The sequence below is a fragment of the Gobius niger genome (assembly GCF_951799975.1).
Source record: "Gobius niger genome assembly, chromosome: 12".
NCBI classification, from domain to species: Eukaryota; Metazoa; Chordata; class Actinopteri; order Gobiiformes; family Gobiidae; genus Gobius; species Gobius niger.
Genome location: NC_136863.1, coordinates 5,642,709 through 5,660,270, shown reverse-complemented (window position 1 = coordinate 5,660,270; position 17,562 = coordinate 5,642,709). Strand labels below are relative to the sequence as shown.

Here is a 17,562-nt window from a genome sequence, read left to right as displayed (position 1 = left end):
CACTCTTTTCACTGCTTTTTTCCAGAAACTTTTGGACTGGGGTAAAGCCAAACTGGAGAAAATGTGCTTAAAATAGAAAACAGAACAAAATGCAAGGCCAATTTGCTTAAACAAGTTGATCAATACCATCAGTATCAATACGTTAAAGTTAAAAATGCAGATAGTCTTTGCTCAAAATGCTCCTACTCTTGGACGTGTTTAAAATGCACACACAGTAAACTGAATCGTGATTTTCAGGGCATAAAACCGAGGAGATGCGCTGAGGGGCTGAGGGGGCGGGACCAGGAAGTGTCTGGCACGGTGACAGTTTGACGTATGGGGGCCGCGGCGCGAGTAAATAAATGAAAGATAATAATAAATGGAGGACGGGGCGAGAGGCGCAGATTAGTGTCCTCTGAAAAATAACGAGGCGCTCCATCTGTTTGGACGACAAAGGTTAAAGTTAAAGCTGAATGAAGGTCCATCGTCCCGGAAAGAAACATATGGACGAGTTTAATCCAATCAAGTCGGCGTCTGAATTAGCAAATCATAGATGCAGATGTACCGTCTCTGCAGAGGACTTTGTGCGTCCACGGGAATGTGTTGTGACCATGTTGTTGTTCTTCTTCGTGTTTTTCAACTCCAAACAGAGTTAAATTGATACCTAGTTGGACTGAAGGCAGCGTTTATTCCGTTGTGAGTTCAAAAGAAAAAAGAAAAGCATTGATCTGTATAAAAAGCTTTGTCTGGGGGATGCAACACTCTCGAAAGTGTGCTCTTAATATTTTGACTGGGACGATACGCATATACGGGTCACGATACTCAACAATACAGTATGAAATTATGATCAGTAATATGTTAACCTTAAAATTACTAAAAAAGAAAATGTGTCCAAAGTTTATGAATCAAATGACATTTACTGAAGTGCTCAGATTGATCAGTGCCTGAACACAAACTGTAACAAAGTGCTGTGTAACAGTTACTGGAAAACAAAGGAGTGCAGGGCAAAGATGGCCCCAAACGCAAGTATTGAAAGTGTTGTGACACGTGATAAAGTATCGCTACTTGGTATTACAGCAAAACATATTGCAATATGATATTTTGTTCCAGCCCCACTAAATACATCTCAAGACTGACTGAATGAAGTGTTTTGTATTGGGAATAAAGCTCTGAAAGATGTGGCAAAAGCACAGTCTTGTTCACCCTCGTCCCCCTTATTCACTACATAGGCCCACACTATAGTAGACTACTCCTTATTTTTAAAGAAGGAGGATAACATTAATCAGAAACACAGTCTAGACAAGGGGTCTCTAACCTTATTCACCTGGCGAACTACTTTTACACAACAAAACGTCGGAGAGCTACTTATGCTTCAAAAACACTGCGACTTAGGTGGACTTCACCCTGGAGGATTAGTATTTCAAATAAAATGACTTGAGTTTAGTCCTTATACTTTACAATATTGACCAAACTGTTTACTGTGTTCAGCATGTTTAGAACAAACAGAAAATGCATCTAAAATGTGAGTTATCAAGCGTGTAGAGATGTAGAAAGTCTTTGGCGAGAGATCCCTGGTCTAGACATTGTTCATGTGGTAAATGCCTATTCTCGCTGGAAACCAGAGATTTCTATTGGAATACATACGTGTGCAGGGGTGCATTTCCAGAAACCTTCTCTCCAGTCTTCTAATGGTACTTTGTGTTGGCTAATCGTGTTAGAGGGTAATTGATGATTAAAAAACCCTTGTGCAATTATGCTAGCACTGCTGAAAACTGTTGTGCTGATTAGCTATAGAACTGGCCTGGGAATGCCAGCAGAATGAGTGACCACATCTACTATATAAGTCGCTAAACTCCGGGAGTAAAGGATTTCAGCGGTAATGACCAACAGAACTCAAGAGACAGTGGAATATTTATGAATAATATCCGTCAGATACGTTTGATTTCATGTTACTGTATACATGAATGAAGATGGATTATTATTACACTTTTTGTCCAAGAGAGGAAGCTATCGATCATTTAACAGCTTGAGCTAAAGGCAAGCAGCTAACGTTAGCCACTTTTCACCACAACCATTTTATTCATGCAACACGCGATTAAAACAGCTGTTTTCATCCAGTCGTGTTATGTTCAGTTCAAAGACCTGTTGGCTGTTCATCTCCGACTCACGCAATGCATTGTGGTCTATACTGACCCGTTTAGTGACCGCCACTGCAAACTACTTCTCAGAATGCATTGTGGGAAATGATGAGTGCGCACTTCTCTTCTCTCTCTGAACATTCGGACACAGTACAAAATGCCATGACCGCATTATTGTGCACGAGTGAGGACATTCGGACACAGCAGTTTAATTAGGACAATTTAATTTGATGTTTTTGATTGACAACTGTATATTTTAGTGAAATTAAGCCAAATATCAAAGTACAGCATCATTAAAGCAACACCAAGTAACTTGTTTACCTTAATAAATCCTTTTCCGTAGTTAATGGGATGATTGGAGGGTCTTTCATCTCCCCCTGGTGTCTTTGACCACAATTGCAACTTGACTGCCACCGGACCGGAGTCACCAATACACACTAATGGAATCACGAAGAAGAAGCTAACAGGCTAACGGGCAAAGGTAACTGTGGGCTAGCACGACTTAAACAGTATTTACAGGCAAATTTCAATGAAAAAAAAAGTAGTGTTTACACTCACGTACAATTAATAAGTTAAAAAAATGGCAACTTGCAACGACACCTGCAGTTGCGCTTATGGCCACAAGGGGCAAGAGTTACTTAGCACCGCTTTAAACCATATTTTGAATGTTTTGCACCGTAATGTATTATGAATGCTAATTACCTTTTACAGAAGGGGGTCCCGAGTCGTTGGTTGAGTGATTTTGGGGGTCTGAAAAGTTTAGGAACCCCAAAATAACTTGTTTCCAGAAAGCTGTACACACTAAACTAAGAGAGAAAAGTCTACAGTGCTAGCATCCAAACGGGTGCATAATAAACCAGAAGTCATTGTAACTGTAAGCATCTTTCGTCATTATCAATCATGCGCCTCATAATCCGGCCCGTCACGTCCTCCTCCCGGCGCGCTTTGCTTTACGCGGTTTGTCCTATTTTTTTTTTTTACATTTGTGCGGGCGATTTTTCACGCAGGGCCCGAGTCAATGAGGAGCGCGGCGGCAGAAGTGGACAGGATCAATAGTAATCATAAGAACACATGACACATCGCTCCGTCGCCACAAAAGCAACTCCCCGAATCGATGGGGGAAAGAGCGGGAGCGGGAGCGAGCGCGTCGGGCTACAAAGCATCAGCTGGGAATCTGACGCCTTCGCCTTCGCCTTGGTAATTCGCAGCTTCTTCACTATCTTGCATCTGTACGCAAGAAAATGGTACATTAATCTGAAACTGCTGATCAAACTTTTCCCGTCTCGGTTATTTTCAGACTGTAATCCCCCTCGCTCCCACGTACACACAACGCCACCAGCGCGACTGCATCAGAAGAAAAAAGGCTGCAGTGTTTTGTCTACGACTAAACAAAGCAAAGCCCGTAGATATTTCTGTCTCGTGTTCCTCTTTTCAAAGGAGAGGAGACCTAAAACTAAAATAAAAGTAGTTAGAGGGACTATTATAGAAGGTATATATAGAAGGTGCAGTTACACGTATGACCTGAGGTGGCAGTAGTGAGTATAAAATGGCAAACTTGCATCTAGTCCAGGGGTGCCCAAAGTGAGGCCCACGGGTTAAATATGGCACGCCGGAACAATTTTGTTGGCCCGCCAGAGGGTGACCTACTTTTGCGCCCCATCTGTTTAACACCAAATCTCACCCATTCATTCTCAATGGTAAATATGGATGCAGTACACTTTTTGGCCACCAGTGACAAATTGGGGGTGCTGTTTACCTGATAGTACAAAGAAACAGGGTCACTCAAATTTCAAATTGCTATTTTCTGGTCCAAACTCATCTCAAACTTTCCTAATGCTTTTACAACATCAACATTTGTCACAGGGACTGAGTTTAAACCAGGTTTCCCAACTTTCAGGGAGGAAAACTGTAAAAAATGCCTACTAACCTGACATTTTATGACTTTTTAAAAGGCTTTAAAAGCAGTGGTTTTTTTGGAGACATTTCTGCTTTTATCATATACTAAAGGACAAAACAAATTTTGTTCCAATAACAGAAAATAAACAAATCAAGGATAGCTCCTTTAATAAGGAAACTGTTGTCTTGGTGTTTATCACAGAGCGTTGTAGTATCAACTTTCCCAGTTTTCCAACTCTTATTGCAAAGGTTGTTGACATCAACATAGGAACATGTTAAAAAATGACTTCTAAAATAATTTAAGCTGAACTAACACTTTCAAAACAATCAAATGTGGCATTTTCTTTGAGTTAACAAATGAATGAGGTAAAGTGATTGTAGGTAAGCTACTGTAAAACTGTGGTGTTTACATTTTGGACTATATTGCTACAATTGTTGATTTTGTTCTACGAAAACTAGCATTTTGCCATAGTAAACATTTGTTTTAATGTAGCATGTTGTTTGCGTAGATTGCCTCAAATGCAAATATACACCCCAAACATGTTTCTTTTAACTATTATTTTTTGCATCTATATGTGTTTCACGCTTTATATCGCCGTGTTTGGCCCGTGACCCGCTGGCACTTTTTTATTTTGGCCCTCGAGGACAAAAAGTTTGGGCACCCCTGATCTAGCCCCTTTAATGAGACTGAAACAATTATTAAAATGTCAGCAAAATGTGACAAAAATAAGAATGTAAAGTCGACTAAACCTCTTACCTGGTGTGCCGTAAACACACCACCTTTGCTCTGCCCGATCCCGGCAGACTTCGGAAGCTACCGAAGGGCCTGGTTGGTTCTTAGTTGGGAACATCAGGAAGCCTGGGTGAATGTAGCCTGGTTTTACCAGACCCTCGTGCTCATTTCGTTGTCAGGTGGGAGGGGTGAACTCCTTTAAAACGAGTGGGTCTGATTTTCGCTGTAGTGACGTATGTAATGCGCCCGAGTGAGTTAATCAAGCTGTCATAACTCTTGGGAGCATTCTTTGCGTATTCCAAGGCTTCAATTTTAACTTCTGTATATTTGGGAGCCGAGCCAGGACGGATTGAAGAGCTTCCATTACTTTCGTATCCACCGCCGGCACTTGACAGCTATGCAACCTCGCGACAACTGCACAACAACTCAAAGGGCACGAAAAGGTTGGGAGGTGCGTGGATTCGGACACAGCCTAAAACCAAATTTGAATATGCTGCTAAAACTAACAATGGCTTCGGGATCAACGTAATGTGGTAGAAAGCTGTGGGTTTTGCGTACAGTGTATCTGTCATGAGAAAGTTGAGGATTTTCCATATGAAAAACACCAGCAGAGGGAGCAAGAGCGGCATCTGGTGCTCTGTGGAACCAAAGCAATTCAAAATGAAGCAAAAAACAATATATTCATTATTTGAAAACGAAACCGAGAAAAGCAGGTGCTTCTTCAATATTGACGTATTATCTGTCACAATTCAACCAAACCCAAACAGACAACCAGCCAGTTCAACGGAAACGCCGCAAAGAATCTCTCGACGTTCTCCACAAACATCAACTAACCCGGACCAGTCGACAGCTTTGGAATCCTTTACTTTACACAGACACGTCCCGACCGTATCACACTCCGGAGCAAAAACGCACAATCGCTGCAAAGTCTTAGGCTGAGAAAGGTAAAAAGCGCAGCACTCACCACTTTGTCCTCCTGCAGTTTAATCCGTTGGCGCATGCGGAAAGGAAGACACAGCGTTAGCCAAACAGCAACATGGACGTACAAGAGAAAGTTTTAGACGTTTGCTTTATGAGGAGACACCAGGCCGAGATGTGATGTCATGAATATTTATCATTGTCTTACACTTTGTTGGTTAGCAAAAACACCACATTGATCTAAAACAGCTGAACCAGATCCCTGTATTTTCACTTCCTGATTTTCAAGCAATCTCCCCATAAGCTCCTCTCACCCCCTCCTCTTGCTCCGTTAGAAAGATGTTACAATTTAGACGCAGTTTTTTACAGTTAAACCTCTTTACTCCCACCTTAACAGAGCACATTTTCTCCAGTTTTACCCAAATCTAAAAGCTTCTCGACTGGAGCTTACAGACTATATGCAACCAGTCTGTGTCATCAGTCCCTCCACCACACACCACTCACACACTACATTCATTCTGATCTATTGTACATGTTTTTAGTGGTACCAGACACAGGGAGGACGTGCAGACTCCACAGAAAGGCCCCGTCCGCCCGGGGATCGAACCGGAGCTTCTAGCTGTGAAACATGAGTGCTAAAATGCTGCCCCGAAATGAGGCGCTACACTGGCTCATAGTCTGTAAGCTCCAGTCAAGAAGCTTCTAGATTTGGGTAAATCTGGAGAAAATGTGCCCGGTTAAGGCGAGGGGTTAAAGGAACAGGCCAACATTTTTCCATACTGAGATATGTTCTTACCTGAGCCGAGACGAGTTGATGCGTACCTGTCTGGTCTTTGTGCGTGCGCTCAGTCAAGCTAAAGGACCAATGATGTTGTTAGCATTTGGCCTCTCCCAGTATATTCCTATGGCTCCAAACAGGGTGAAGCTAGAAGCGACCAAGCTCTTCAACAGGGACAAAGACCATACAGGTATGGATCAACTCGTCTAATCTCAGGTAAGAACATATCTCAGAATGGAAAAACGGTGGCCTGTTCCTTTAACCTCTTAACTCCCGCCTGAACCGAGAGGATCCTTTCCCTCAGGTCATCAGATTTTTTTTCCATCATTTTTTTTGTTGGGTATGCAACTCATTTTTGTAACTGTTTTGTCATTTTTTGGTCAAATTTTTATCACATATTTGTCATTTTTTGTCACGTTTTCGTCATTTTTTCGTCAATTCTTTTGTCAATTTCTTGTGACATTTTTGTGACATTTTTGCCACTTTTTCATCAATTTTTCGTCACTTTTTTGTCAATGTTTTCTCACTTTTTTTTGGTCACATTTCCATCATTGTTTTCGTCTCCGTTTTGCTGCTATTTTCACAGCTTTTTTCCAGAAGCTTTTGGCCTGGGGTAAAGCCAAACTGGAGAAAATGTGCTCGGTTCAGGTGGGAGTTAAGGACTTAAGGGGTTTTAAGGAGTTGTCGGAAAAACTACATGAATGCATTGTTCGAATCACAAGCTCCAAAACGCTGCTTGTTTAATGAAAATGTGCCTCATTTACACCAAAAACCTCCTGTTAAGATGCTGCAGTTTGCTCTTTTACATTTAAGATGCAGTTTAATACAATGATACACGAGCGGAGCCAATCGGCGTTTTTTATTAGCCAAAACCGCTCACCCAACAAATGTGGATCGGTCGCAAAACGCTCGTCGTTTGTTACAAGTGGTGAGAATAGTTCGCAGTTTGCGGGAAACACTCGTGGAGTTTTTTACCCGCGACAAACATGATTCTCCGCAAAAGGGATATTTCAGGATTTTTGACATAGGGCCTCATTTCCTAGTTATCCAGAGTGTTAATGATTTCTGGAGAGTTTTTTTTTTGTAATTCATGCAGTTCTTATATTTGAAGAGTTACGTGGCGCTAGGCTAGTGCAAGGCTAGTGCATTTCTATGGTATCAGCTAGCCTGCATTAAAAAAAGAGTCTGACCCGCTCCACAGAGCACCTGAGGCAAATCACTTATAACGCCAGACTAACCATATAAATGTCTGTGTACATAGAGTAATGTTTGAAATATAACTGACCTTGCATCACATGAATTATCGCATTTTGAGGGACTATTTTCTAGCAGATCACTCCGCCGCTGCTCAAATATAAGTTATTTTAAATGCAAAATGGTTAAAATTATTCTATGGACACAGACATTTATATGGTTAGTCTGGTGTTATAAGTGATTTGCCTCAGGTGCTCTGTGGAGCGGGTCTCACTGTTTTTAATGCAGGCTAGCTGATACCATAGAAATGCGCTAGGCTTGCACCACGAAACTCTTCAAACATAAGAACTGCTTGTATTACAAAAAAAATATCTTCACAAATCAGCAACACTCTGGATAACTAGGAAATGAGGCCCTATGTCAAAAATCCTGAAATATCCCTTTAAAATGTGTAGCACATTTTCGATTTCATTCTGAAAACGTACCTATATACACACCGGACAAATCATTCATTCATTCACACAAACTCAGTGCTATTTACAAATGGGTGCAGTTCTGTTTTTCAGCAAAGCCTTAACTCGAGAACATTTTAAACTCGGTTCTGGTTTGAAGTTCAGTGAGTTCACGCGCAGACACCTGTCTCTCTTCTGCCGTTCGTCGTACAGTGGTTTCAGTAAATGCCACTTACAGAAGAGAGAGAGAGACAGAAGGAGAAGAGCCGCCCCCCACTGTCCCGGTATAGGGCACCTCCGGACCCCCCGAGGGCCCCGACCCTCACTTTAGAACCCCCCAGGTCTGCAGCAGCACTAATGCCCAATTAACCTTTACCTGTTACAGTGCAGGAGAATAACATATCAATATGACATGAACCGGGACTAAACCGGGACTAAACCGGGACTAAACCGGGACTAAACCAGGACTAAACATTAAGGCGAGACACAGCAGGCTTTTTATACTCATGTCAGAGTATAAAAATGACAAAACTTACCCTGTACGATGCTTATTTTATGATGTTTTGTCCCATAGTGAGGCGGAGATATCTCGGAAGCAGTTTCAAAGTCGGCTTTTTCTTTCATTCACCAATATTGACATGTTTTACTTCCACGTGTCCTGAAGGCCCGAGATGACGCTATAATCCAAACATGGTCATTTCCTCTCTGGGAGCCACCCGTACGAAAGACCGGAGACATGTTTTTGTTTTTGTTCCACCCTTGCAACGACCTCCAAACTTTAATGTCTTAGACTTAACCTCTTAACTCCCGCCTGAACCGAGAGGAACTTTTTCCTCACGTCATCAGATTTTTTTTCCATATTTTTTTTGTTGGGTATTCAACACATTTTTGTAACTTCTTTTGTCACATTTTTGTCATTTTTTCATCAATTTTTGTCACATTTTTGTCACATTTTTTTGTCACATTTTTGTCATTTTTTCATCAATTTTTGTCACATTTTTGTCACATTTTTTTCACATTTTTGTCATTTTTTCGCCATTTTGTATCAATTTTTTGACATTTTTTTGTCACATATTGTCACATTTTTTGTTACATTTTGTCACATTAATGTCATTTTTTCGTAAATTTTGTCACATTTTTTTGTATTTTTTTTGACAAATTTTATCAATTTTTATCACTTTTTTGCCAATGTTTTCTCACTTTTTTGTCACATTTCCATCATTGTTTTCGTCTCAGTTTTGTTGCTATTTTCACAGCTTTTTTCCAGAAGCTTTTGGATTGGGGTAAAGCCAAACTGGAGAAAATGTGCTCAATTCAGGTGGGAGTTAAGGGGTTAACAATACTGTATTTCTACATCTAATTCCTAGCATGATTTATTGAGCTTTGAACACAAACCAAGCAAAATTAGAATCTTTTTTACAGTTATTTTTCGGGTTCAAAAACTAAACAAAATCCAAAATCCGCTCTGAAAAAAATCTTTGTAACTAATATGCAAATAAAACAATACAATGCATTTAACCCCTTAACCCCCACCTGAAAAGAGGACATTTTCTCCAGTTTGGCTGTACCTAAATCTAAAAAGCTTCTTGAACAAAAAACAAAGTCAAAATGGTGACAAAAGCGAGAAGAAAAGCGCAACAAAAATGGACTGAACACACAACAAAAATGGGACCAAAAAAAAATACAAAAAAGCAACAAAAAATTTTTTCAGCACAAACATAAAATGACAGAAAACTTGCATTACATTTCTTTTCTCACATTTACTGCATGTCAGTAATTTACAGCAGAAATGTCTAATTGATATCACTAAATGTATTTTTCCCCCTATTCACCTGCAGTGTCTCACCTTTAGAGCTAAAGTGTGCCTGGACTCACCGTGTTGGACCTGAGCGAGACCCTCCCTCCGCAGCGGGCGCAGAACTTGGTGTGGCAGTAGGAGCAGAGGCTGCCACAGCCGTCGGCGAACTTGGTCTTGTGGCAGATGCCGCAGGTGGGCGCGTCGTCCCGGTGCCCGGCCGCGGCAGTCGCCTGACGGATCACGCTCTCCCGGTAACTCGACAACTGCTGCTGGATACCCCTGGAAAACACCATCAAAACACAACTATCGTCAGGTTCTATAGTAGGTCCAGTATGTGGAGATTTCTTAAATGGAGTTGCCATTTTTGTCCCCAATATCTGTGACCGGGTTTTGCCCTGATCATTTTTAGAGCGGGACAGCAAGTGGCCTTTTTGGCTGAAATTAGACGGTCATTCCCACAGTAAATCACTAGTCAAGTAGTTATTGTCTCGTGCAGAAATGGAGAGAATCGGTCTTCATTTACTCCCGCAGTAGCAAATTTCACCTTTCAAATACTGTGGACACTGTGGAGAAGGAGGTGGACATGAAGAGGGTCTTGTTGTCGTTTGCTGCTCAAAGTTTTGTGATCTTTCAAACTCCTCCCACGTTTTTTGTCATTACTGCTAATGCACGTGTGGAAGAGATAAACCTTAGTGCCAACACCATTCACTTACTCAGCTCCACTTTTGTTTACTCTGTCCACTGACACAACTGAAAATAGCCTAATTAAACCAAACTCCAATGTTTAAATGAACTAAAGGAGCTAAAATATAAAATTATGTTTTAACACGTGCAACCAATGGAAATATGCTAAATCAATGTATACTGAAATTTTGATGAAAGAATCTTGAATATTTAAAAAGTTCCGGTCATTTATCTTTTTAGGTCACACTGACCTCCATTCGTTTCAATGGAAGGGGCGGGACTAAAGAGAGATGCTGATTTTGAACTAGAAACCGCTGCAACTTTCTTCATACTGATCATATACACACACATTTCATTGCATATTGTTGGGGGTCACTGCATCTTTCCACTCAAACTATTTACTTGCCTTTCTATTGAGTTTGAAAATGTTATCCACATACCTATCTATAGGCTTAAGGGTCCAATGTTACGCAAAATCTACTCTCTGGAGCTTTTAGCCATGTGATTATGCTGTTTCCTTATCAAAAACTCCCCCATAGTGGTTTCTGGCTTCATTTATGCATGTCTGTGTAATCCTCATGCACCGTCCTCTCCTGGTAAACGACTGACCTGTGCCCAGATTACGTAGAGTTCATATTGTGAAGAAGCTGGCCACGAGGGGTCGAAATGGGCAGGCAGACTGACAACAGATATAGCTCTTACCAGACATTTATTTTGCAAGACAAACAGAACTTCTCAGTGACCCACATGTCACATAAAAAAATGGCCCCCAGTGACTAGAAGCAGTCAGGTTTTATACTTCCCCCTAATGGGAAAGGACCTCCCACCGGAAAGTACCATTAGCTCAATGGGTAGGTTCTACATGAAAGTTCAGCAGGTAAGTTTTCAACATTTTACATAAATGAAATGATATGTGTTCAAATCAAAAACAAAGACAAACTACAAACCAAAAATCATACACAAAAGGAGACTCAAAGCAAAGGCTTAAACCAGTTTCCCCCTGCCACATAGTCCAGCCTAAGATTTTAAAATGGCCGACACAGAGCATGCCCCTTCCTTTCTCACCAGGTGGTACAGGTAAATGTCTACTGAGTAAATGAATAAACAAAGTTTTAAAGGGACAACGTGAAGTAATTATTAACTTAATAAAATGAATCTGATGGTTATTGTTAGCTCATGGATATTGCAAATGAAACAAACGAAGCAAAATGACCAAAATACATAATGGGACAAACCCACTTTGTCACACATTATGCTTGTAAAACCAGGAAGTGCCCGACGTCTGTAATGTAGCGCCTTACGGCACCTTACTCCGCCCTGTCCACTTTTGCCTCGTTTTGCCATGTCTCGGCACTTCCACTGTATTGAAACTTCCGGTAGAGCGAGAAGCCCGTTCATTTGTCAATGTCAATGTCAATTTTATCTATGAAGCACATTTAAAAACAACCATAGTCGACCACACACATTTAAACTGATAACGATGACAAATGCAAATGTCCAATGTTCATCTGCACCAACATGTCACCACTGCACCGTTTCTCTGCGTGGCCTAAAAACGGCTTTGCTTTCATGTAGTGACTGATTTGATCTTGACCTCAACAGTCCCATGTAAACTGATAGGAGAAAAGGGGCGGGCACAATTCATGGCGGCGCCCACGGGAAATTCCATAATAAGGTGACTATATTTCTAACCAGCCAGAATATGTTTGTCTCTTCTCCGATGGGGGATGAATCTGAATCAAAGTGGATTAACTCTTATAACCAGTGTGATTCCCACAATAAAAATACCAGATGGAGAGGCCAGAGGCCGAGCGGTGAGTAAATCAAAGCCCGTGTTGGCCATTTATGAAACTGTCGCAAATTCCAACTCCTTATAACAGCATTGAAGTAACTTCACTTATTGCTGTGATATTTATATTTCACTACTAGTAATGTTGCATTAGTAGCATCAAATCGGAGAGAAGGGGCGGAGTGAACTAAATCGCAGCGTCTTGTCTTCCGGGTTGGTAAAATACCTCCAGAAAATACTCACAAAAATCAAAACTCCATAGTGGTAGAGGTACAATATATCATATAAAGGCCTATAATTTACTTTTGAATGGCTAAAATGGTATGATATTGTCCCTTTTAAAACAAGAATGTGCAGGTTTAACATGTTTTCAGTTTATATAAAGTATTGATAGATTGACTGTTGACTGGACTGGGTTGATTGAGATGAGGAGGATTCGATTCTATCTCAAAATAAAAAAAGTGCTTGAATTATTGGAATATATGCTGGTTTTGAGGGCTACACTGTACACTGCAAAAAGCAATCTTGAAAGAAGTCCTTTTGTCCTGGATTTGAAAGAGTAATTTCAAGAAATCTGGCCATGGGGCAAAATATTTACACTCAAATTAAGATAAAACAACTACTTTTGCAGTGTAGAAGGATTATTCTGACTTTAGGTGTGTTCGAGATGAGCCAGACGGACAGAGTTTTACAGCCGACTGCAGACGCACGGTGCCGGTTAGATTTCTGTCCGACCTGCTCCAGACGGGCTCTGATGTCACGGGCACGTGGGGCACGGAAAGATCGTGAGACCCCAACGAGAGCAGCCGACTTGATCAGCCGCTGCATCTCTCCAGAGGCAACTGCAGCGGCTCCACGGCCCCCGTGCATGATGGGAAAACGCCCACCTGTCCGCGGCTCACGCTCAGGTGATTGGATACGAGTCTGCTGTGATCAGAAACGTGCTCCTCGCCCCCTCCCCCCTCCTCTTTAGATCTGAACAAATAAACTATGACTGAAACTATTAAAGTTATGTATCGCCCCTAAAATAGAGCTCATGTTTGATGCTCTTACAGAACAACTCGTGATTTAAAAGGACGTATTTTATCTCACAAACTTGAACAAACAAACGAATGGGAAAGTTTCCTCTGATGAAGAATGATGTCGCTGGAGTAAAGGAAACAGAGCAGGAGGTGAATGACTTTTATTTAGGATAAACTTTAAATGAACGCGATATCTGAACGAGACTCTGCGTGATCTGAGGCCGCTCTCGTTGTTCTCTGCATGTGGAGCGGTCGGATGGGCTTCAGACTCTTTTCTCCGCCCCCGTTGCACCGGCTACTCTCGCCGATCATCCAGGCGAGCCGCAACGGCATCTCGAACACACCTATTGTCTCATTACAAGTTCATTTATCTTTTGGCAATCTGCAAAATCTGCATGAATTCAACAAACATTGGATTTCCTTGTGTGATTCACCCAGGTTTCCGTTTCAAATTATTACATCAACTTCAAGACTGCCGCCCCGATATATTCAATTTCTATGTTTCTAATTAAAAATTGAATTTGGCTCCTCCCACAGTGGTCTAAATAAAGCCCAGAGGATCCTCTCCTGCTACTTCGATGCTGTACTCACAGATCTGACGAAGTACCACCCTCCTCTGACGCTCCGGCCATTAAAAGCTACAAATCCCAGTCACCGCGCCTCAAAAAGTGTAGTCCTAATTCCACTGCACAGCTCCCAGGATGCACGAGGGTGAAGGTGGGACTACAAAACGGAAACAACGCTTTTTAAGAACTACAAATCCCAGCGCAAAAACAAAAAGTGTCGCCCAAGTTCACAGAAAAGCAATACAACAAAATATATCCAAGGTAATGATTAAAAAGCAGCCATCGCCCGACACAACGAATCCAAAGAAAACTACAAATCCCAGCATCGTTGTGTAAATTGTAGTCCGATGCCCTCCAATAGAAACTGCTGCTAAACCAAAGCCACGTCGATGCTGAAGAAGTCGCTGTAAATCCACCTTAGCGAGCTGTTTACGAGACTTCCTGCTTCCAAAGGTCGCGGAGGGGTCGCCTGCTGCTAGAGCGCGGCAGGTTAGACGCCAGCGACCTCCCCTCTCAGTACGAGAGCGTCCCAGGGTGTGTGAACGCATCGCGGTAATGCAATTTTAATATAGAGCAGGGGCTGCAGATAATGGGAATCGCCGGCATTTCTGCGTCTGAGTGAGCGGACTAAACCAATGCAAACCCAAAGCTTGTCCAGTAAACAAGTGCAGTAACAAAAAAAAAGCTTAACCCCTTAACTCCCACCTGAACCGAGCACATTTTCTCCAGTTTGGCTTTACCCCAATCCAAAAGCTTCTGGAAAAAAGGTTAGAAAAGAGCGACAGTCTGAGACGAAACAATGATGAAGATGTGACAAAAAAGTGAGAAAACTTAGACAAAAAACTGAAAAAAAATTAACAAAAATGTGACAAAAAATTGACAAAAACGTACACAAAAAATGACAGAAAGTGACGAAAAATGACGAAAAATTGACAAAAAATTGACGAAAAAATGATGGAAAAAATGTCACAAAAATTGACAAAAAATGACAAAAAAATGACAAAAAATTATGAACATGTGACAAAAGTGACAAAAATTGTACTATTTAACAAAAAAATTACAAAAAAGTTACACAAATTTGTTGAATATCCCCCCCCCCAAAAATGATCTGAAAAAAGTCACAACAAAAGCTCTGAAAATTCAACAAAATAGTGACAAAAACTCAACAAAAAAGCAGCAAAAAGCGATGAAAACGTGCCCACAACATGGCGACAGTGCTTCTTCCACTCCTGCGACGGGGTAAAGTCTAAAACGTGGCATAAACAGGTTCTGAAATAGACGTGCTCGTACATGTGACGTTCAGATACAGTCACTTTTATCTCCAGAATCGCTGCGTTCAAGATAAAACTGCTTCCTGTCCGTGGCTCGTTATAAACCACATATATAAACGGACTCTTCAAGGTTATCACAAACTCGACTTCCTCCCGTCCTCGTCTTCAAAACATCGACGGCTTGAACAAATGTCTCTCGACGCGTTTCCCGCATTTACATAAAGTGTGCGCCAATTAGCGGCTAACGGCGCTAACGAGCCGAGCTGCAAAGATCTACAAAGAAGAGAAGGAACAAACACACACTGTATGCAAAACAATATTATTTACATATGGCTTTTAACTCGAGGCTGCATTTTTCACCACATGTGGAAAACAAACTAAGAAATGTTATAATCTGAGCTCCCTGTGACACGTCTGAGAGTGAAGGATTATCCGAGGAGGCGTCCACACTAGAGCCAAGCAGCAGATAAGGCCAAAACTCATTCACTTTTTTCTTTCTTAATTGTTTTAACCTCTTAACTCCCACCTGAACAGATCCCATTTTCTCCAGTTTGGCTTTACCCTGATCAAAAGGCTTCTTGGGAAAAAAAAGCACCAAAACAGCCACAAAAAATGAGAAGAAAACAAGGATGTGAACGCAACAAAAAAGAGACAAAAATGAGACAAAAATGTGACAAAAACTCAACCAAAAAGTGACAAAAATTCTACAAAAATGTGACAAAAACTCGACAAAATGTGACAAAAATTCAACAAAATGTGACAAAAATTCAACAAAATGTGACAAAAAATTCAACAAAAATTCAACAAAAATTCAACTAAAATTCAACAAAAATTCAACAAAAACTCAACAAAAATTCAACAAAAAATCAACAAAAATTCAACAAAAACTCAACAAAAATGTGACAAAAATTCAACAAAAATGTGACAAAAATTCAGCAAAATGTGACAAAAATTCAACAAAAATGTGACAAAAAATTCAACAAAAAAACAAAAAAAAATCAACAAAAAATCAACAAAAAATCAACAAAAATTCAACAAAAACTCAACAAAAATGTGACAAAAAATCAACAAAAATTCAACAAAAACTCAACAAAAATGTGACAAAAACAACGCGAGGAAAAGATCAGTTTTGTGGATCTTAGCTTTCAAATGAGGTGCTACACAGGCCTATATAATGGCCAAAGAGGACAGAATGCATTTGGTTTGAAAAACGTACATCCACCGGAGCCAATAAAGCAATTTAATTACCCTCAGCGTCTCGGGATGTTTTGTACCAAGCTTCATCACTCAGCCCATGTAGGATCCCACCATTTCCTGCAGATTAAGCACGGCCAGTAGGAGAGAAACACGATTGGGGAATTGGAATTGCAGAGCTTTGTCTGGTCAGAGGGTCGGGCCACATCATTTTAATGGTTAAAAATCATCAATTATGCCTTTCATTTTTCTTTCAAGCAAACCATAGGTAACAGTTATTGGAGAAAGAAAAGAAAGACACAATACTCAATGAAAAGTAAAGGCTGAAACAAACAATGCTTATTTATGCCTTCCCCATCCAGGGCCAGGGAAACTGTAGATTTCAAGCTTTCAAACGACCCAGGGAGCCGTGTCACATCGCGGTGAAAATTCATAAATTTACTTCAGAAATAGAGGTTCCTCCTCAAACTGCTGTGTTTCATAATTCAAGATGTTCTGATTTATTTTTTATGAATAGATAATCATAATAAAACAATTCTAATCATATTTTTTACATATACAAAGTGTGTGCATGTGTGCTAGAGAAATACACAGAAATAGAAATGGAAATAAAGAATTAATGTTATCCATTGTTGGGTGGGGCTGCAAAAGTTCAATCTTGCAGAGGGTGCCATTGGCTACAGGGTCGGCCTGACGGAGCCTGGCCTTATCCATCCGCAAACTCCAGTCAATTATCATTTCCCTACATGCACGTCTGGGTCTGATCTCAGTGGCCACGTTACATCGGTTGAATTTCAACCTACCATTCGGCGAGCGGGGGAGGCGGGGCTTGTCGGTGACGTCAAGCATTTGCGCCACATTGTAGTTTGGCAATGGCGCCGGATACGAAAGTAAAGGAATGGTAAATGGTAAATGGTAAATGGTCTCAACTTATATAGCGCTTTTCCACCTACATTAGGCACTCAAAGCGCTTTACAGCAAGGATCCACTCACCCATTCATACTCTCATTCATACACCAATGTACGCAGACACTGGGGGCAATGTGGGTGAAGTGTCTTGCCCAAGGACACAACGACACTGTGCACTTTCAGGAGGTGGGATTCGAACCCCCGACCTTCCGATCATGAGACGACCCTCTCTACCATCTGT

The 17,562-nt window shown here is 41.1% G+C and overlaps 1 protein-coding gene across 3 annotated transcripts in view; it reads right to left on the bottom strand.

The window, feature by feature from the left end:
• Positions 1-17,562, bottom strand: part of LOC306970987 (regulating synaptic membrane exocytosis protein 1-like) — an 89,645-nt gene that overhangs the window by 30,260 nt on the left and 41,823 nt on the right. For 2 of the 3 annotated variants that reach the window (XM_079567111.1, XM_079567109.1), the window contains 2 exons: positions 9,964-10,165; positions 5,711-5,722 (listed from right to left, as the gene is read on the bottom strand). In XM_079567111.1, coding sequence (XP_079423237.1) covers positions 5,711-5,722; positions 9,964-10,165 — 214 coding nt within the window. The remainder of the gene's footprint in view (positions 1-5,710; positions 5,723-9,963; positions 10,166-17,562) is intronic. The other variant, XM_079567110.1, reaches the window with a different exon arrangement.